Source organism: Eucalyptus grandis, chromosome 1 (genome assembly GCF_016545825.1).
Source record: "Eucalyptus grandis isolate ANBG69807.140 chromosome 1, ASM1654582v1, whole genome shotgun sequence".
NCBI classification, from domain to species: domain Eukaryota; kingdom Viridiplantae; phylum Streptophyta; class Magnoliopsida; order Myrtales; family Myrtaceae; genus Eucalyptus; species Eucalyptus grandis.
Window position 1 is genome coordinate 46,938,026 of NC_052612.1, and position 21,245 is coordinate 46,959,270.

The window sequence follows — 21,245 nt, forward strand, 5'->3', positions numbered from 1 at the left end:
TTTTACCAGGTTATATAGGCAGAGACAGAGAAATACACATGGTGAAATGGAGTAAGCACAACGTTATTCCAAACTGTGATGCGTGATGGGGTGAGTGATTCATAAGGAACAAAAATGCATTACTCTTTTACCATTGAGTCCTTATTCGGTACATAATAATCAACCTGGGGAGGGAAACAACAAATGGAGCGAGTCCTCAATCTTCTAGAGAATCCGGCGAGACAAGGACAACCAGCAAGGCGTCCCAACGAACGGAATCTATCCACTCTCCAAAGGAGTTCACTCAAGCAGAGGAAATCTCACCATTTTCATTCATGAAATTCGCATATTCTCTCAATTCTTGGTGGAAATCTGCAAGCAATTCGATGCCATTCCAATTAGATTTGGAATATCCTTCGTCTAATGAAAGATAAAGCAAAAGTAGCCTGAATTCTGCTACCTTTCTCTTTAATTTTTACTACATTATTTTCTTTGTAACCCTGTTCCTCGTAGACAAATATGTGCACAGATAAGAATAAGCTCTTTTTATTGCTTGATCTCTGTATTAGAGGCCCACTCTTTCGCCCTTCTTTGGTTTAGAAGTATGTGCTGTTTTCCTCTGCTTTGAAAATTTGGAATACACATGAATCGGATTGGGCGCACGTTATTCCAAACTTTTACATAGTTCACTCAATTCTTGGTGGAAATCTGCAAGCAATTCGATGTCGTTCCAATTAGATTTGGAATACCTTCGTCTGATGAAAGATAAAGCAAAAGTGGCCTGAATTTTGCTTCCTTTCTCTTTAATCTTTACTACATTCCTTTATTTCTTACTCTGTTTCTTGTAAGACAAATATGCGCACAGATAAGCTCTTTTCATTGCTTGATCACTGTATTAGAGGCCCACTCTTTCGCCCTTCTGCAAGAATGAGAATTATTGGTTTAGAAGTATGTGCTGTCTTCCTCGGCTTTGAAAATTGCAAAGGCTTCTCCAATAAGCGAGAGTCTTGGTTGGTGATGCCAGTGCTTTTTGAGGAAGGGATTGTACAGGCTATTCCTTTTTGTTCTTGCCTTGTTCTGGCTATAATTTAGCCGATGGCAATCACTTATCTTTATTTGATGCTATGAGTTGCTGGCATTTTCTTTTTCTTTATAATTTCACTCCCATAAGATTTCGATAGGGTAGCTTCTATCAAGATTGGAACTTCGTGATGTTTTTTAATCGCGCAGCACCATTTCGAACTTAGCCAGTCCTCTGGCTTCAGAAAACTTACAGAGATCGCGGTATCATAGCAAGCATGCACACAGGATAATAGCCAAGAGATTGAACCCTGTAACTTGGATGGGGTGGAAAAGAACTATGCTTGATGGGAGTCATAGAGACCTCTGAGATAGATAACGAAAACAAGAAACATTTCTATCATAAGCTTATTCTGTGTACCCGCACGGATTAGGCTTTGCTATCGATGGTACTAAACTGAATGTATTTTCGATGTGCAGCAGGTTGAGTCTTGTACTCTTTGCTTTGCACGGTCTTCTTGATCCTTCACTAAAACGTCAAAGGGCAACAAAGAACGGATTAAACAAATAAAAGGGAGAAGAAACGATCACTTCTTGTTCATAGTTTGCCTCTTCCAGCTTGGTTCTTGTCAAGGGTGGGATGCCCATAAAAATTGTATATTCACCAGTCCAAATTGCATCTTCCCTGCTTCCCGACGAAATGCAGTGATTGTTGATTGTATTCAAGAATGTGCTTTACAAAGCAACTGTTGTCTAATATAAGAAAACCACGCTACAAGTCTACAACTACCAGGAGAACTCGAAAATGCAGCAGATAACATACATGCCAACCATGTAGATGCCTCAACATCTAAATTCAGGGCACGAGTCTAACCGCTAGTTGCCTGCCCAATGACTGCAAATTAATCATTCAGTGATCAATCAAAACATATGTTCCCCTGCATTTTCTCTTTAATATTTTCTTCTCTCTTTCGCTTCACCACAACAAACAAGGAGATGACTCCTTGGTAACTGTTTGAGAGTCGAATCACATGGCAATTGAGCAATTTTCAGATTAATTGACCATAGGAATTGAGATGAAAATTGCAGGGTGCGGTAATAAAGTAATCATTTAACAAAAGATGATTTCTCCACTAAACTCGTGCTTAGAAAAATGTTTATGTCAAGCCTTGTGCATAACAATGCATGTCTGAGGCTGATACAAACTGGACACAGTAATTCCAACAAGTATATTTCTGCAAAGGTACTTCCTTCTATAAAACTCTGTACGAGATCAATCCATCAACTGTCTCAACAACTAGGTGCTTCATGCGAGTAAGCAGCAGCAGATAGGATCTCGCCTTGGGCCCTGCAATAAGCAGCAACAATGAATCATCTTAAGTGATCAGGGAAAATACCAATATAAGACTCAATGAAGAAAAAGACTACGAGGATGGTTATCCATATTTTGGTAATAAAGATTTCAGAGGGCGTCAAGTTACGGACAACAGGCTTGTTAAGGCAGGCACTCGCCAGTTTGTAGCAAATGCTTTCACAATCACTCAGAGATTCATATCACTACTGATGTTATATACACACCCAATGCCAATGATGATATTTCGTCTTGAAAGAAGCTCCTGTTTTCTGAACAGTTCTCCTTCTTGCTTAGGTATGAGTTTATCTTCTCAATAGCTATAAGCAAATCCTGCAGAGTAAAATGCACAATGCAAATGGGTTAGGACTAAAACCAGATCCCTTGTCAGCAAATTATGGCGAGAAAGGATACAGAACCTTGCGGTGGGAAGATGATTTCACACGTCAAGCAACATTTACAAGCTTGCCAATGTTCTAATGCTATTGAAACCATCTAACCTACTTCATTTCCAAAATTCTCTAAGATGTTGATGCGAAAAATTTCCGTTCTGGAATCACTTGCCCCATCACACATCAGATGTTGTACTAGTAGGATTAATCCAATCAAGCAAGCACACTATTTCTGTTTCAAAAGAATATATGGTTCAAGCGCTACTAACCCTGATGGTCTTATGACAGCAGCTTAATATAAAATAAAAGTGATTGCCTGCAGTGCATCTGCCAAGAGTCAGAGACAAATACAAAGCTTAAGTTAGAGTTTCATACCTCCCATGATGCAAGACCTTTCATGTAGGAAGGAAGACTTTCGTACTCATCTTTTGATGCCTTAACTACAGATTTTGGACCTTCAACTGGTTCCAATTGTATCGAATCACGTAAGTATAAAGTCCGGGAGTAGGAAGAGTGAACTTAATAGAATCTAATTAAGCAATAACCCATGCGTATATTTTGTATCAGTACCTTCACTTGCCCCCAAGTTCACCGTAGCAGGTTGATATGGCCCCTCCAGGTCATGCATCTTATCCTCTTGATTTCTAATTGGAAGGAGAACGAAAGATTAACAGCAGACGAGGTTCACGCCTCAATGAAGAAAAAGCAAAAATAGAAAAGGAAAAAAAGAGACCGAGAAAGAAGGAAAAACTCAAGCATGGACAACATACCTTTGTGGTTGTCTCGAACACAGATTTGGCTCAAGAGTCTTGCCATTAGCTGGAAATGATATAGAAGGGAAAATTTGTCAGACAAAACTGCTTGGCTAATAAGGAATTCAACTGCCTTCTCACAAATTATCTCTCTAATCATCTCAACAAGGACTAACTTGATGTTCCAAATGAAAATGAAGAAAGATCACATGTCTTTTCCATAAAGCACAGAGCATGTCAAACACATCCTCAAAGTTGCCTCACCTTCCAAAGCTAATGTGGCCAGAGCTACGTCAGATATACCAAGTCTTTTCAAGCTGATGGAGTCATCAAATCTAGGGAACTTCAGGAAAGACAAATCAACAAAATCTAGGAAATAGTATACCATAATTGGCCATTTTTTCACTTTTCAGTCATTTAGGATGAAAATTTGCATATTGCAAAGCTGACATATTGCAACACTATTTGCAACTTGGATATAATAAGGCAGTACCTATGCTGCCAAATGATATGGCACTGCAGTAGTTGTTGACAGTACGTAAACTCTCAAGTCACAATGGAATAAACACTGTTCAAGATTATTTTTCTGACACCAGCATCAAACACAACCAATAGAGCTGACAGGAGATGGACTCGTGGCTTTCGAGTGACTCCACTGAGGGGTGCTCTTGCCTCACTCAGCCTACTCAGGGTAGGCTCATGAAAAGGGCCTGTACTCAAAGCAAGCGAACTGTCTACTGATTGTTCCTAACGGATAGAAGCTCCAGCCAGGTGTGGAGTCCACCCAATTGATCTATCCCTCTTAACCTCTTGGCTTAGAATTCTACAATTTGCCAAATATTTCAGACTTGGATAAAAGAAAGTTGCTATATTAAAACCTGACAAGGATACAGAGAATCTTCTTCAAAACTCTTCGTCATAGAAGACGCTGCAGTAAGTCGTTCCGAACATGAAGATGGCTGGTCAAATCCATCACTTGATAATGGATCAAGTTCAAGAGCGCTTGATAAGTCATCGACTGTATCTTCTTCAACATCGTCAACATCTACAAAACAAAATTAGGATATCAAAGTCTGCAGATAACTAACTTGCAGCTTTTCATTCCTTTCAACTCCTAGCGATCCAGCATAGTGATGTACACTTCAACCCCAAGTAAACTGCTTCCATGCAATTATTCGCAATCAAATACACAGGCAGAAAAAATTGTCGAGCTCAAACTACCGGGGACGTAGCCGAAGCTCTTAAGGCGTTCTTCGAGCTGAGCGAGGTCGCTCTGGTTCTTCTTGAAGACCTCGTTGCAGTGACCCAACAGCTCCTCAAACGAAACGGTCCCGAAAGTCATGGAGTCCAGCAAATCGAGATCGCCGCTCGCGGTCGACACGCGGCGGTTCAGGCACTGAATGAAGGTCGAAGAAGCGGAATCTGCGATTAAAAGACCAAAAAAAATCAATCGACTGAAAAGAAGGAAAACGCGCGACCTTGCAACTTTTCTCGGCTCAATACCCAAAGGAAACGCAAGACAACCAGCGGTAGGAAGTGAAATGAGAAGAGATTCAACTCAGTGATGCGATTCGCAGCTTTTATCGCTGGATGGAACGAGAATCGGAAGAAGGGAGAGAAAGAGAGAGAGAGAGAGGACCGAGAGGGATGGGGCGGCGATCGAGGGATTGGTGGAGGGCGTCGACGCTGCTCTGCAGGTGGTTGCAGAATTGGCCGAGGCTTTTGCCGAGCGCCGCTATCGTCTCCTCCATTGTTTTTGGAGCTTTTGCCTGCAATTCTCAGAGAGAGCTTCGTTGAAGATGACGGAGCGGGAAACGAACGCCCGCTTTCGAAATGCAGGGTATACGATCAGGGACGTAAAGAGACTTACTCAACGGTGGGGATCTTGTCCACGTGGATCAAATCACAGGAACAAGTTGGCCTCAAATTTCGTCGCTCTCTTACATCGTAAGCAATAAATGATTTGAATTTTTTTATAAAAATAATAATTTATATCATTTGAATTAATTAACTAATAAAAAAATATTTTTATCATTGATAATAAGTTATGCCCAAACATTTTCATAAATAATAAAAATATTTTTTTGTAAATGATTCAAGTAATCATTTCTAAAAAAATAGGTAGACTTGATTATATAATTGATCCCAGAAATAAATAATTAATTTTTTTATTCTTGCCAAATCTATTTCAAGAACAAAAAAATTTCACCAAACGCGATTTTGTTTCAAAACTACTCTAAAAAATAAAAGAATATAAATAAATATTATTTAGTTAGTTACCAAACAGGCCCTCGTGTCTTATATTCATAAGGAAGCCAATAAGTCTGCTGATTGGGCCGCAAAAGCCCATTGGGACAATACTCTTCCAAATAGTTGGCTGCATAATCCCCACCCACTATGATCTTTATTATGTATTTATTCCGAACTTTGTTTCATTTCAACAACGTTTTAGAAATGAATGCTACTTACGGACAAAAAAAAAAAAAAAAGAACGCAAAGGGCATCAAGTGACTAGCAAACCTCATTTTGAATCGAGTCTCCAAGCATAGGAGGCGCCTTGAAATATTTTCACCCTCAAATTCTGACTTCTTAATTTCTAATAGCACGACATTTTGGGGTGCTTCGACTTTTTTTATTTTTATTATCTAGAGGGGTAAATTAACCCTCAACATAAATAATTAGATGGAATTGCAAAATGCAAAATGGCCACTTATGCTTTGCAGATAGCATCGCACACTTTCTGGAAGAATTTGATTTATAAGAACATTGTTCATGAAATAAACAAACCGAAAGTCACTAGATGAGCAATCGTTTGAATCGTATCCATATCCAATTTTGATTCATAAATCATATGCATATCCACTACTTCTAACTGCGATCATAGAGCGCATGCAGCAAAAGCTCTTATATGAATAGATGAAAAAGACACAAAAGTCACTTAAAGAAAACGCACATTTTTATTAGAGGCGCTTTCTACAATATTGGCCAAGAGAATTCTTTACACACTCATAAGTAAACAGATATTTCTAAAAAGATATCTTTCTAGATATTTTTAGAGTGGCCAAGCTGTTAGCTAGACATTACCACTCACATTCTTGTAAGAAAATATCTTATGGGACAACATACACATATTTAGATATTTATTCGCAATTATCTTCTTCTTCAAACATTGGTGTTCTTGCTCAATTCCCCCGCAAATAAATTGTCTACAGCTCTCGTGGAAATGATTGTTTCTTCGGATTCGAAAGCGCCATGTGGCAGTTGACCATGCAAGTAAATGAAGACAATATAAGGAACACGATTTCAAACCATCAAATTTTAATTTATAAACATGCCATAAAAAAGGAAGTTTGCTTGTACCGATGGATCAGTTTTAAACATTCTTGTCTATTATCATCTTCTGGGTCTTCTCCACTATGCTCTTCTGAGTCTTCTCCCAACTGCCCAATTTCCCGCAATTAATTATCCGCAGCTCTGTCAATGTGGGGATGAGGCAAATGCCATGAGAGGACAATTCAGGACAGTCTTGAATCTCCAGTGTTCTCAGAGAAGAACAATTTTGCAACCACTCGGGCAATGCACGCAAGTTTGGACAACCCACAATTGTTACGCTCTGCAGCGTACTTGTAGAACCTTCAAGCCATCCAGGCAATGAAACCAGTTCCGGTAATTCCGCGAGCGTGAAGGATTGAAGTCTCGACATGGAGTCCGGCTCATTACTTTCGCCCTCTGGCAGCCTCAGGCTCTTGCAGTAATAAATGCAGAGACGCTCCAATGCCTTCAGATTCTTGATGCCTTGTGGTAAGGAAGCCAACTTCGGACATTCTCCAATGATCAACATATGGAGCGATGTAAGCAATTGGATATCATCGAACAAAGCCTCCAAATTCTCGCACCTTACAATGGCTAACCATCGCAGAGAGGTCAAGCATCCTATGCCACTCTCCGGGAAACGCCGCTGATTCGTGGTTATTATCAAAACACGGAGGTTGATCATATTCTTGATGTTTGCAGGCAATTCCTCAAGGTCCTTGCACCCACCAAGATCTAAGGTCTGCAGATTGCGAAGCTCGCATACTGATTTGGGGAGTTTCTTGATATTACCGTTGCCCTTTAAACTAAGAAACCTCAAATGCTTTAGATTGCCAATGGAAGCAGGCAATAGGTCAAAGCTAGAGCCCCGTAGCCATAAGGCTCGCAAGTGCTTGAATCGCGAAATGCATGTCTCCAGAAAGAACCTCGCAGAGGCAGAGGATCCCAACTCCTCACACATGATGGTACGGACGCGGCTCAGTTTGCTCAAGCAGCTGCTTAGTTCATCTTTTGGTACACCAGATGGGTCAGGAAATGATATATGCTGAGTTGTTGAGGAAATATCTTGTGTCCACACTTTGATGTTGGACGATTCAGTTTGTGCCACAGAAATGGCAAGTTCGTAGATGAGGTCGTGCATTTCGAAGGTCAGGAGAAGGTCAATGTCCTCGACAACATCAAAGAAGGATCTCGACATCAGCTCCTCCAAGTATTGTTGTCCAATCTCTTCCAGCTCCTGATTATTTCCATTGGATTGGATAAGCCCGTTCGAGATCCACAGTTGGATCAAATTAATGCTGTCGAACTTGTGGTTCTTCGGAAATATCGAGCAATAAGCGAAACATCGTTTCAAGTGAGACGGCATCAGATCGTAGCTTATTCTCAAAGAAGCTAAAATTTCAATTTGTAATTGCCACATCTCACTATCTCTTACATATTCCCAATCGCTCCGATTTTTTGTCGAATACAACAAGCTTCCCAAGGCCTTCACCGCCATAGGATTTCCCCTGCACTTGGTCACGATTTCCTTACCAATTACCATAAGGTCTAGGTGATTCTTCTCTTGGCCTTGAACAAATGCGTACTCCACAAATAAGGTCAAAGAATCCTCTTGTGAAAGGTTGGCCAAATTATGTGGGGGGACAGTGCCCATGATTGAGGCAATCGATTTATTTTGTGAAGTCACGATGACTTTACTCCCTTCGAAAACGCCTTCTAACAACTTTGTCAATTTGTCCCAAGCCTCTTGCGTTACTTCCCGCACATCATCCATTATGAACAAACACCTTTTGTTCTCCACCATACTTCTTAGGCGATTTTGCAACATGTCAAATTTATCATATTTTTCTTTGTCGCCAAGAGACTCGATGATGTCTCTTACTATCTTCGTAATATCGAATTGTACTGGCATGGATAACCAAATTTTACAATCAAAATGTTTTTTAACCCTATCATCACTGTATACCAATTTAGCGAGAGTCGTCTTTCCACTACCTCCCATTCCAAGAATAGGAATTACTGCTATCATTTTAGGTCTACGATCATTTGACCCTATCAACAGCTCTATTATTTCTTCCTTTTCTTTGTTCCTTCCAATCACTTTCGAAGCAAGTGCAAAAGAATGAGTTTCTCTCCATGGAACTATAGCCTTTTCATGAACATCACTCGACAAGTTGAACTTAGTTTGCTCTTTATTGATCCCATCGAGTCTCTTTCTCAATTCTTTCATTTTATGTGCCATCTTAAATTGGAAAATGAAGTTGGATAGCCACGAGGACAAGTAGCATACCTTCCTTTTGAGGGTCAAGTGCTCATTCAACCTCACCCGCCTCCACAAGGCCCTGGTTTCAAATTCATCTAGCGCATCCTCAATATCATAGCAAAAGTTTTTAAGCTTCAACAACCAAAGCCTCACAGCTGCCTCTTTTGTTTGCTTCTGCTCAGCATCGGCAAGCACGTTCTGAATCATCTCTAACTTGCGCTTGAGCTTCTCTTGGTCATCCTTAATGCCACATAACAGTTGAATTTCTTCAATAGCTGGTGAAGCTAGTTTTTCTAAAAGAGGTCCAAGGATGCTCGAGACGACCTCAGTCATGGTTGTGATTGGTGTTATTGGTTTGTGAGAAGGTTTGGCATAAGCGCTATGCTGGAACTAACTAGTTATCAGGTGAAGGATGGCAAAAAAGCATGATCTTACCGGGTTATATAAGCAGAGACATAATACACATGGTTCCATGGAGTGTGCACAACGTTATTCCAAACTGTTGCGTAGTTCACTCAATTCTTGGTGGAAATCTGCAAGTAATTTGATGCCGTTGAATCTAGATTTGGAATACCTTCGTCTAACGAAAGAAAGATAAAGCGAAGTGGCCTGAATTCTGCTACCTTTCTCTTTAATCTTTGCTGTATTCCTTTCTCTGTTCTCTGTTTCTTGTAAGATAAATGTGCGCACAAAAAAGAATAAGCTCCTTTTCATTGCGTGTTCCCTGTATTAGATGCCCATTCTTTCGCCCTTCTACAAGAATGAGAATGATTGGTTCAGAAGTATGTGCTGTTTTCCTTTGCTTTGAAATTTGCAGAGGCTTCTCTAATTATCGACAGCCGCGGTTGGTTTTCCCAGTGCTTTTTGTGGAAGGGTTCGTACAGCTATGCCTTGCTTGTTCTAGTTATATTTTAGCTGATCGCAATGACTTATAGCTTTATTTTATGCTATGAGCTATGAGTTCCTGGACATTTCCTCTTTCTTTAAGATTTCATTTCTATAAGATTTTGATAGTGCGACCTTTATGAAGATTGGAACTTCATGATGTTTTTTAATCGTGCAGCACCATTTCGAACCTAGCGAGGCTTCAGAAAACTTACAGAGATCATGGTATCATAGCAAGTGCACACGCAGGATAGTATTGAAACTTGGAAATTGGGTAGGGTGGAAAAGAACTATATGCTTGGTGGGAGTCACAGAGACCTCTAGGATACATAAGGAAAACGAGAAACAATTCTGTAAGGATAGTATTGAAACATGGAAAAGATACATAAGGAAAACAAGAAACAATTCTATAAGGATAGTATTGAAACTTGGAAATTGGGTGGGGTGAAAAAGAATCATGCTTGATAGGAGTCACAGAGATCTCAGGGATACATAATGGAGTCGAGCAAATCGAGATCGCCGCTCGCGGTTGACACGCGCCAGTTCAGGCACTGAATGAAGGTCGAAGAAGCGGAATCTGTGATCAAGGGATTGGTGGAGGGTGTCGACGCTGCTCTGGAGGTGGTTGCAGAATTGGCCGAGGCTTTTGCCGAGCGCCGCTATCGTCTCCTCCATTGTTTTTGGAGCTTTTGCCTGCGATTCTCAGAGAGAGCTTGGTTGAAGATGACGGAGCGGGAAACGAACACCTGCTTTCGAAATGCACGGTCTACGATCAGGGACATGAAGAGGCTTACTCAACGGTGGGGATCTTGTCCACGTGGACCAGTCACTGGAACAAGTTGGCCTCAAATTTCGTTGTACATACATTTTTTTTCGCAAAAAATAAATAATTCTAATTTTTTATAAAAGTAATCATTTATATAATTTGAAATAATCAATCAAAATAAGATTTTTTTATTATATCTTAATATTTTTGTAGATGATAAAAATATTTTTCATTCATTTTATTTTTGTAAGTGATATAAAATTGTTTTTAGAAAAATAATTTTTAAATCATTTATTTTTCATGAAATAAACAAAATTATGATAACTCTTTTTTTTTTTTTTTTTATATGATCTTCTAATTACGTGCTATTGCCCTAGCCTATATATTTTTAAGTCAAAAGTATCGTTTATCTCATTTTTATTTTCTAAAAATACACTCCAATATATGATAGAACAAAGATATGAAGGAAGTTTACTTAGTAAAGACAAGTTCATATTTAATGGATTTATAGGTCGATAAATTATGCATGCCTAAATGGTAAACTCTTAGAAAATACTTTCCTTACCGAACACCAAAAAATATTTTCTGAAACATTTTCAAATTTTAGCCGAACATCAAAAATATTGCCATTTCCTAAAAAATGACTTCTATTAAAATATTTTCCACAAATAACCCATTTTCCACGAAAAGAACGGACTCTTAATTTTAATTGTCAATGCAATGACCCTAGCGTACTGTACTCTCCCCTTTAACTCGAGGATGCTGCAACTCCGAGCAGCGAGGAAAAACGCAATCTAAGCCGAAATTCTACTGCCTCTAAAATTCTTCACCACACAGGCACACAATCTCTTTCAATTGGGTAGAACTAGTGGCATTGGTCGAATGGGTTTGATCAGGCCTAAAAAGGGGAAGAAACAAGAGAAAATTAATTACAGGGAGCAACCGAGTTCGTTTCTCTTAGTACAAGAGCGAGGATGAAGATACCAGCAGCTTAAGTTCGCGGGCGGGGACACCCTTTAAAGCCGCCAGATGCTTTTCTTGTCCTGGTGTCCACATGCTTCTGATTCACAAGGAGTTGGCCTTAGCTCCAGTTACTGGATCAAGTATCTTTTCGAATAGCTCAAACGCTTAGCAGATCCTAGGAGGCACTTCGAGTCTTCGATGATAAGGATCGCAGACGCAGTCGATGGCGTGCATCAATTTCCTACGAGGCCCCACGGCAGCAGCACCCATATCTTTGAGCTTCTTCATTGTCATGTTGGCCAGCTGAAACTCATTGACACGCCTACACCGGAAGATCCTCACAAATTGCCCAAGCCCCAGTGACATCAGCCAGCTGCTCAGTCCACCAGCCTTCTGAAGTTTCTTCTCAAGATTTCGTGCTTTGAGCTGTTGATGAAGGATAGTCACCCCGCTGGAGAAGTAACAGGGACCATTCAACATTCTCTCCCGGTAGATACTTTTTGAGGTATTTGATGTTTTCACTACTTCATGTAACTTCTGACCAGAAACTTTGGCAGGGTTCTTGGACCGTGTTCTGGAATCCATTCCCAAGATTCTAGGTAGGTCTGACGGGTGTGGAGAAGAAACCTCCCTGAATATGTCATTCTCGAGTGGCAATGATGTTGTCTTCTCATATTCACTGACGGACAGCATTACAGGACTCCCCTCAGCTGGAAGTTGCGATTTCTCAGGCACATGTTCCCTGGGTATGTCTTGCACCTGGCTCGAGGATGGCTTTGATACTGCAGATTTTTCTGCAACAGGTAAAGGCGGCACCAAAATAGTGATCCTCTGTTTTTTCACAATCACCCAACTCGTATCTTCGTAGGGATCCACCTCACAGGTAGAATCATAGTCATTGCCGTGTTCCATGGCTTGCTGTTTTTGCTTTTTCTTGACCATCTGCTGCTACTAGTTCAGAATAAGCTTTGGCTCAAGCAAATCAACGACCTAACAAGTAAAGCCGGAATAACAAGGTTATAAAGGAGCATGATGAACTCATACTTATTGTACAAATTTGAGGCAACAGAAAGCAAAAGATTCTGCATGGTCTTTGTAAAATTAAAGCACACCCAGACTAAGCAACGCCAACAGTCACCTTGATGAAACCTGGGACAACTGCGAAAAAATTGGGATGTGCTAGCAGAAGGCCAAGCAAATACCAATGGACTCTTTAAATAAAAGGTAGCAACTGATAGACAGAGAGGAGTTCATTTATGAAAAGTCAATTGCAGCCATGTTCAATCTGTTCCATGCCGTCACCTTCTGTGATTTGTGAAGGCAAAGAGGCTCTATGAGGCTGTGCATCACTTGTTTTAGACTATCTAATCCAGCATAGGAATAGTGGAGATGAGGAGAAATTCAAGGTCACCAAGAGCTTGAAGGCATTAGCAATTGCACAACACCCGAACCATGAAATGCAAGCATTCCCCCGCCGTCAAGGCTTTAGATTATTATATGACCCCAAACTTGGCATTGACAATCTAGTCTAACTTATATAAAGAGAGAGCTGAGTATCCACTAAAATATTGAAAAATCATCTCACAAAGTTCAAAACACTGGAGCTCACTGAACAAATGCGCTAGACAGATCCTATGAACTCGGGTTTTTTATGACCATCCCTATCAGAAAGCATCAATTTCTACCTCGGATCTCCTCTAGGGAATCATGTCGGCGGCAGTCATGCTCGAGAATCTAATCTATTCAAGTATTAGCTTAAACGAAGCTATCCCCGCCCTCCGAACCAGTCGACCAGCTATAGTGATCAAAAGCAAACCCAAGCACCATTAATCTGAGGGAAGATAGCAAACCAGGCTGAAACAACATACTTCACCGCCCCAAAAAAAAAAAACTTTTAAGAAAGAGAGAATCACGCAACGAGGCCATCATAACTCCTCCATGCTAATTCAGACTGCAATACGGGACAGTCCCAGCCCACATCGTTGCAAACATACCCAACATCTATTAATCACAAGCCCCCCTCTCTCTCTCCGTATAAGATCCAAACCCAAGCATACACAGCACGAATTCGAGCCAGTAACCATGCGCAATCTCGGACAGATCCGACCAACCAAGAAGCGAGAGGGAGGTCATCGCAAATCCATTGCAGCAACAGAGCGTCGAGATAGAAATGAACGACGAACAGAGATCGGCGGAAGCGAACCTGGGAGTTGCAGGGGAAAGCTTGGGGACGAGGAGACGTGCTGGGGGAAACGCGAGGGATTCGTGGATATGGGATTTTGATCGATCCAGGGAGCGAAGCGGATCGAGGATCGTTGCTCTCGGGGGGGTCCCGCGGGACATCGGGTCGTTGCCCGCCCCGAATTGGAGATCCTGGGCCCGTTGGGCCAACGCCCGACTCCTTAGGCCCACGATTCTTTGTTTTTCTTCTACGAGGGTGAGTTTCTGAAAAGCTCCCTGAGCCTTGGCATAATTGGTAAAATTAGTGATTGCCTCCTAAATTTGGACACCTTCGCACAATGGCCTTCGATTTTTGAAAAATTATAGACTACTCCTAAAAGGTTGATTTGTATTGCAGTTGCTAATTTTGCGGTCAAAATGCTACTTGAAAGCCGCGTTTTGAAGTAACATTTACAAAATTACATTATATTTAGATAATTCTTTCATGTCTTACGATAATTTAATTGAGTCCATAAAATAAGTCAAATTAGTCTTGTTTTCACAATTAGTTGTCTCTATGTGTGCATTTTTTGGCTGATGAGAAAAAAAAGAGAATTATGTGCTGGAAAAAATGAGATAAATTGCTCGTTTGGATTTTCTAAAAGAATTTAGGAAGAAAATATATCAATCGTGAAAATTTGAATAAAAACTTCAACGTAATTTTTAAATGACTAAAAGCAAAAAGAAAAATCTAAACATGCTTTCAAATATTTGACTTTGAATTATCTAAAAATTTAATTGTTAACTTTTTTTTTTTTAATTCCGACCCAAATTTTTTAAAACCAAACCTAGTGTTGACTTTCGATGAGATTTACGATAAAGGGCAAACAACCTGTCATGCTCCAGGAGCCTTGTGTCTAAGAGGTTTTCGGCATACCATGGATGGTGAATCGTCCAAGAAGGTTGGGCAAGAACTAAAATAAGTCCTAGGATTTGTCAAGTACTTTAAAATTTTCTCAGGGGTGGGTAATATGGGTTTTGCATCGTACTCTAGAGAATTCTTGTAATTAATGCGAATAGTTAGTTGATAGGAGTTAGAGACTTTAATACTGTTAAATTTAAATGAAATCTACAATGGTAATATTAGTAATGTACCATATTCTAAAGAATATTTATAATTAATGCGAATAGTTAATAGATGAGAAATAAAGACTTTACTGCTGTTAAATTGAAAGGAGATCTATGGTTATAATTAGAAGAACACTTGTATGTGTAGGGTTCTTTCTCTCATTCGTATCATTTTATAATAGAATTCTAATGCTTCTCTCTTCAAAAGTTTCTAGGATCTTTATTAGTAGTTAGAAAAGCTGACTTAGGAAGAAATTCTGAACGAGTAAGGGGATGCTAAATCAACCTGCCTGTACATTTGTATTAAAGAGTCTCCTCTCCCTAAACTTGGACTTCGGTAATGACCCGACCCGAATATCTTAGTTTGGACCGGGCCCGACTCCTGCACAATGACAAATTGACAATGCCCCGAAAATGTTTACGTAAAAATTTAATATCACGAAGCAGGCTTATACAGTACACGTGCGGTGCATGCGCCGGCCGAGCGCGTGCGAGTACCAACCCCTGCGGTGGCTTTAAATAAGAATCCCGTGGAATTCGCGGGGTTTCCTCAAGGCTTGAAGCTCCTTCTTCGTCGTCATCGTCTCTCTCGCCATCTTCTTCGACGACGCGACCACTTCTCGCGATCTCCTTCCAGGTAACTTCTCTGCCCGCGATTACGATCCTCTCCCATTCTATCCTCGCTCGCGTTTGTCTCGTGTCCGAGCGATTGGGAGGAGAATTTAGGACAAGGCCAGCCTTTGTTTCGTCGATTTTTAAGGAGAGTTAGCTCCCTTTTTTTTTCTCGGACGTGCAGCTAAGGCCTGTTGTTATTGGGTTCCGGTTGTCTCCGACGCGACAGCGGGAAGGATGAAGTTCGGGGAGACGTTTATGGAGTATCTGCATGGGGAGCAGGAGCGGTTTCTGGGCAGGTGCTCTCATGTCGAGTACAAGCGGCTGAAGAAGGTCCTCAAGAGGTGCCGCACCTGCAAATCGTTGCACCGGCCTTGTGACGCGGGGCAAGGAGAGGAGGAGGCCGATGGGTCGCTGCAGCTGTGCCGATGTGAAGCTTGTCCGGGTGAGCTTTTGTTCCATTTCCGGAGACTTGCGTATCGTTTTTTTTTTCCCTGCCGAATCATATTTCGAGCTGGTCCTCGTATGTGTGCACGGGAGACTAACGTTTTAGCCAAGCTGCACCTGCATAAGTCTCAAGCCGAGACAATGAGCATGGCCATGGGTGAATGCCCAGTGAAGGCAATTTTCTTGGGGCTGCCTCTGGGGGCATCTTACTTCAGCTGTAGCCTGACAGATTAGTTGGGTGCTCTAAAAGGCTCAGCTATTCAACGTGATTATACAAAGGAATCCTGTGTATATGATTTATTATACATATTTGGACAGGTTCTTTATTTGAGAACGCTGTTTAACATGAGCAAAAGTAAGTCCTTGGGACGTGGTTATGAGCATCGCGCCCTATCACAAGAATTGTTCAGCACACAAACCGTGGTGGGGTTAAAAACACTATATATGCAGGAAAAAATTCTATAATTTTTTACTCAGCTGTTTGACAAGCAATTACTCATGAAGAAGTTGCTGTTGCCAAACAAAATTTTGGGTAAATGTATTGCTCAATTCCTTCGCTGAATATGCTATTGACTATCTTTCGATGCTTAGTGAAGATATAGTGGTCAACCTGGCATAGCAAAATTAAGCCCAAAAGCATGTTATTCACATCACATAACAGAAGAAGCAATTAAGATTTCAAAAATAAAATAAAATGAACTGCAACTTCTTATTAGTAGTTAATCCACAAAACAGAGCCTTACATTACTTGGCTTTAAGTAAAACACACACATTTCTTTTTAATCAAAAAAAGGCATTTTGTTAAGTTATTTTTAGTTTTTCTTATGGTACTTTTTTATGAGATAATTGGAGAAGCGCTGTTTGACGCACAAGTTGGGGGATAGTCCACAAGATATGACAAGAATTGTGTGCGTGCGTGCGTGAGTGTTTTGTTAATTTTTGCTGAGTACAGAAACTATCCCAGTTAGAGTAAAATATTGATGGTTAGTCTCTGTGGAGGATTCTTTTGGATGCCATATTCTGCTCGAGTACGGAAGTTCTCAAAGTAGCAACCTCACCTAAGAAGACCTTTGTCTTTGACGGTTTTGGCTTTTATCTGGCATAAACCTGAAGGAACATTTGACAAGCTTACTCTTGAAGTTCTTTATAATCTTTGAGAGTTGGACAACTTAGGTTAAAAGAAGTTAAATTATTTATGCGCTGTAGTTCAATATGAACTTGATCTTCATGTTACAAATTTCGTTTTTTTTTTTTTTTTTTTTTTTTTAGAACCCCATCAATGACATTTAATTAAAGGGAACAAACATATGAATTTGGAGATTTTGAGGACTTATTTGGCGCCTTATTTTCTTGCTGATGTGAATGAGTTGGTATTTCTTTTATTACTCATGAATATCTAAAATATACTTTTTTTAACCTTTAGGACATTAGTATCTTATAAATTACATTGCAAATTTTATTGATGATTATTCTTGCATTTTGCAGTGTGTGATGAGATGTTTTTCTCTGAGTTGATGAAGGAAGCTTCAGAAATAGCAGGATGCTTTAATTCAAGAGTTAGACATCTTCTCCATCTTCTTGTTGCAACTGGGATTCAGAGGTACATACAGTGCTTTAGTCCATGTTTTAAGGGCCATCAACAACTCCTGTTAGAAGAAGGAAGAATGTTGATGGAATATGTCACTATGAATGCAATTGCTATCAGAAAAATTCTCAAGAAGTATGACAAGGTGTGCACTCCATAGTCCATATAAGCTATCTTTCTATTGTGCTCTTATGAGTTGCCTATTTGATGAGGATTCTCTGATTTTCAATCTGTCATAGGTTCATGGCTCTGTCAATGGGGAGCATTTTAGATCTAAGATGCGGGCCGAGCATATAGAGCTCTTGCAGTCACCATGGCTAATAGAACTGGGAGCTTTCTATTTAAATTCCAGAGGATTAGACGCTGAAGAGTGTGCTGAGTGTTCTACTCAGTTTTCATTTCATTTTGATGAGACAAAGTCTGCTCTGATAATGTCACTTGCAGGTTCTATAAAGCTAGAATATGATCTGACTTGCGCTATTTGCCTGGTATTTTTCACTTTAGTATTCAATGGAGAAAAATGTTTTAATCTTTGTTTTCAGTATTAACAAATCTCAAGGGCTTGTTATCTTACAGGACACTGTTTTTAACCCATATGCACTTAGCTGTGGTCATCTTTTTTGCAAGTCATGTGCCTGCTCTGCAGCATCTGTGATGATCTTTGAAGGACTTAAGGCGGCAAGTGAGGATGCCAAATGTCCAGTGTGTAGAGAGGTATGTGCTTTCCATTGCATCAGCAGTTGAATTTTTTGAAGCTAACAGAATGTGCTGATGTCCCATAGGGCAGCTGTAACTGTATGCAATTAGAATCAATAGCATGATGCATCTTTCTTTTTGGCCAGAAGCATGATATGCAATTAGAATTGCTTAATGGACCCCCTTTCTCTTCAAAAATAATAAAGGAGAGAAGTTTTTGGTACTCCAGTCATGAAAATTTTTTCTATCAAGAAGTCATTTCTGATCTGTAGCTAGGACTATGAGCTAATATTTAATTTTGTAGCATAGGCTAATAACAAGACTCTTACTTTGGGCTGTTCATCTCTTTGCCATTCATGAGGCTGCTGGAGAGAGGAGACCCTTCTCTTACTCCCCAAAGGAGATGAGTTGTTTATTTTATTGTTGTTGTTTTCTTAATTTCAATAGTCATGAGAAACTTGCTATACCGTAAAACTTTCCTTTGAGACTAGTTCGACGCAAGATTAGTGTGTTTTGTCTTTCTCTCCTGGAGATTTCTAACTTCATTCAAATCCCATTTTCCATAGACAACTTAGAACTATATATGTGAAAGATTGATTGAACATATAACTGTATCGAGTCAATTCCAATAATTATGAAACCCACACAGACACAAAGGTATAAGCTACTCTTTGGGATGACCGACTCTTCCACTATGTGCACCATCTATGTTAATTTTAGCTTGGTCCAGGCAAGCTATCTTAGCATAACATCTGATGCCTTGCATTGAAAATAGAGTAGTGGTATCCAACCACCACTGGTGATGCTAACCCTCATGTATAGTGAGTATCTTTTGGAAATCTATGTCTTTATTTCTGAAATTGAATTTTATCACAAGCAACTTAGCTCAAAATAACCTTCACTGTAAGTTATCCATGCATGAATCCGGTCAAAAGAATATAAGCTTCAAGAGATGCAAAAGTTAGGTATTATGTTGCTTGGTCTTCATAAAATCTTCAGTTGGCAGCCTGACTGCATCAAGGCTTTTGAGGGGAATGCTTCCTCCTAGGCAGGGAGGGTAGTCATTCTCCACATAGCTTTTAGGGGCCACATGTATGCTGGAGGGTGATCTCTTGCTTGATTGTGCTAAAGGTCTACTTGAGGCTTGGGGTTTATAATCCTATTCTACTGGAAGCAGGCTAATTGCCTAACATCTGGTTTTCTAACTAGTTTGGAGGGGCTGGGCTTGACCATCCATTCTTTGATTTTGTGGTCTCTATGTGGTTCTTGTGGTGATCTTCTCACTTTGTGCGGCAAGAAGATTTTCATTTCCTTCCAGGATGTAAGGCTGCAGAAATGCTTTTCCTCATTACATAACATTACCAGCTTAGAAGCATATCATTCATTAAATACCTGTAATGGTAATATACTAATATGCACACATTCAGCATTCTCTCCAAATATGGGCATTGGATACTGGACAGGCCTGCGGAGTTTTTCTTCTCTAAATTTCATCCCAGATTCATTAGTAATATTCTGGCAGTAAACATTTTGAATCTCGTATCCTCAGGAGCAATGATTCTGGTCTCTCCATGCATTGAGCACAGTCTATCGATCAAGTTAAGCTTGATTAGTTTCGGGTTCTCATGAGCCTATTTGCTGTTACCTACTTTGATTATTCTTTATAGCCTGTCTTAAAACAGGCTCTCTGCTTCTTACTCGATGCTGACTGGAAATTAAGAAGAGTGGCTTTCAAGCAGTCGATACTTTTCTTTGACATTTCCCCTTCATCCTGCATGATTTCTTCTTTCTTGTCGATTATATGTGAAAGTGGAGTAACTTCTTCTGCAGCAATATCTTTTCTCCCCACTGTTTGATATCATGTGTCGTGTTGCAGGCTGGAGTCTATGGTAATTCTGTGCATATGTCAGTGCTAAATCTGCTCTTGAAGAAAAGGTGAGCTAACTCGAATTCACCTATTCTACCGGTTCTACTTGTGATCGAGAAAGGGAGATTCAATGCCTTTGTGTTCCCAACGATATCTATCCAGGTGCAAGGAATACTGGGAGGAGAGGTCAGGCGCCGAACGCGATGAGATGCTGAAACAGTCTAAAGAGTATTGGGATAGGCAAACGAAGCATATGATTGGATATATTTAAGGATGCCGGATAGACAGCGCGCGAGGAACAGGGCATTAAACTTTTGTGGACAGAACATTATGTCCTTGCATTTGAAATTCCTGACATGGTTGAACAGGGTGAAGTTTTTATCAGTTGTAGCATTTATGAGGAAGTTCAGTATCGGCTGGGATTCGAGGTTTGACAGGTTGTGAAAGGTCGCATGTGTTTTGCGATTATACAGTTCGTTGATAGATTGGAAGTGGGCAAATTGCTGACATATTATTTGTGGATGTTTCAAGCATGATAAAGTTACTAGCTTTTATAAAAAATTATCAATTCCTATTCGAGTCCAGTAGCCGTTGCTCGTTTGATTGTAACTTTGACACGTTGGAAAACTCCCCAAACAAACGTGGATTAATTTTGGTGTGCCAATTAATTAAACAATGGAAAATGAATAAAATACAAATTTGAGAATTTTATGTGACAGTTGATAACTTCCGCAAGGAGTAAGCCAAGCCGAGTCAGCAAGTTTCCGATCCACTTTTTGTTACCAGTGGAATTTGGCAGTGGCAGATGATGTCATGTTCTAGAGTGTTAAATCATTCGGCGCTTATTTTGAAGGTAACAATGTGATTTTCGTGTCACGAAAAAAAAAAAAAAAAAGTCTTGAAACCAATATCAAAATGGCAATGGACTTAATTTGAGAAGGTTGAAAATGTTTATAAGGTGATAACGTGATTATCATGTCACGAAAAGATATAATGAAATCAATATCAAAATGGAAATGAACTTAATTTGAGAATGTTAAAGATGTGCTAATGCCAGCCACCGATGA

At 40.0% G+C, this 21,245-nt stretch overlaps 4 protein-coding genes across 6 annotated transcripts; 1 reads left to right on the forward strand and 3 right to left on the reverse strand.

The window, feature by feature from the left end:
- Positions 1-2,090: 2,090 nt before the first annotated feature.
- Positions 2,091-5,326, reverse strand: LOC104446460. The gene is made up of 9 exons (XM_010060312.3): positions 5,134-5,326; positions 4,716-4,916; positions 4,386-4,539; positions 3,759-3,829; positions 3,513-3,561; positions 3,313-3,386; positions 3,118-3,203; positions 2,578-2,683; positions 2,091-2,347 (listed from the first exon to the last, which is right to left on the reverse strand). Exons 1-9 carry the CDS (start codon positions 5,243-5,245, stop codon positions 2,253-2,255), a joined length of 948 nt encoding a protein of 315 aa, XP_010058614.1. The 5' UTR covers positions 5,246-5,326; the 3' UTR covers positions 2,091-2,252.
- Positions 5,327-6,483: 1,157 nt separating this feature from the next.
- LOC104414946 (putative disease resistance protein RGA3) lies at positions 6,484-9,465 on the reverse strand. Its single transcript, XM_010026174.3, has 2 exons — positions 6,855-9,465; positions 6,484-6,727 (listed from the first exon to the last, which is right to left on the reverse strand). Exon 1 carries the CDS (start codon positions 9,400-9,402, stop codon positions 6,868-6,870), a length of 2,535 nt encoding a protein of 844 aa, XP_010024476.3. The 5' UTR covers positions 9,403-9,465; the 3' UTR covers positions 6,484-6,727; positions 6,855-6,867.
- Positions 9,466-11,556: 2,091 nt separating this feature from the next.
- On the reverse strand, positions 11,557-14,021 carry LOC104446503. Its single transcript, XM_010060349.2, has 2 exons — positions 13,887-14,021; positions 11,557-12,673 (listed from the first exon to the last, which is right to left on the reverse strand). Exon 2 carries the CDS (start codon positions 12,623-12,625, stop codon positions 11,849-11,851), a length of 777 nt encoding a protein of 258 aa, XP_010058651.2. The 5' UTR covers positions 12,626-12,673; positions 13,887-14,021; the 3' UTR covers positions 11,557-11,848.
- A 1,512-nt stretch (positions 14,022-15,533) lies between these two features.
- On the forward strand, positions 15,534-20,609 carry LOC104446527 (probable E3 ubiquitin-protein ligase BAH1-like). 3 transcript variants are annotated; one of them, XM_010060371.3, is made up of 7 exons: positions 15,534-15,608; positions 15,768-16,028; positions 17,516-17,760; positions 17,855-18,103; positions 18,192-18,329; positions 20,188-20,246; positions 20,341-20,609. In XM_010060371.3, exons 2-7 carry the CDS (start codon positions 15,821-15,823, stop codon positions 20,447-20,449), a joined length of 1,008 nt encoding a protein of 335 aa, XP_010058673.1. In that variant the 5' UTR covers positions 15,534-15,608; positions 15,768-15,820; the 3' UTR covers positions 20,450-20,609. The 3 variants fall into 3 exon arrangements, with proteins under 3 accessions (XP_010058673.1, XP_010058679.1, XP_039165774.1); XM_010060377.3 differs by having other exon boundaries at positions 18,243-18,329; XM_039309840.1 differs by having other exon boundaries at positions 15,540-15,608; positions 15,813-16,028.
- Positions 20,610-21,245: the final 636 nt, after the last annotated feature.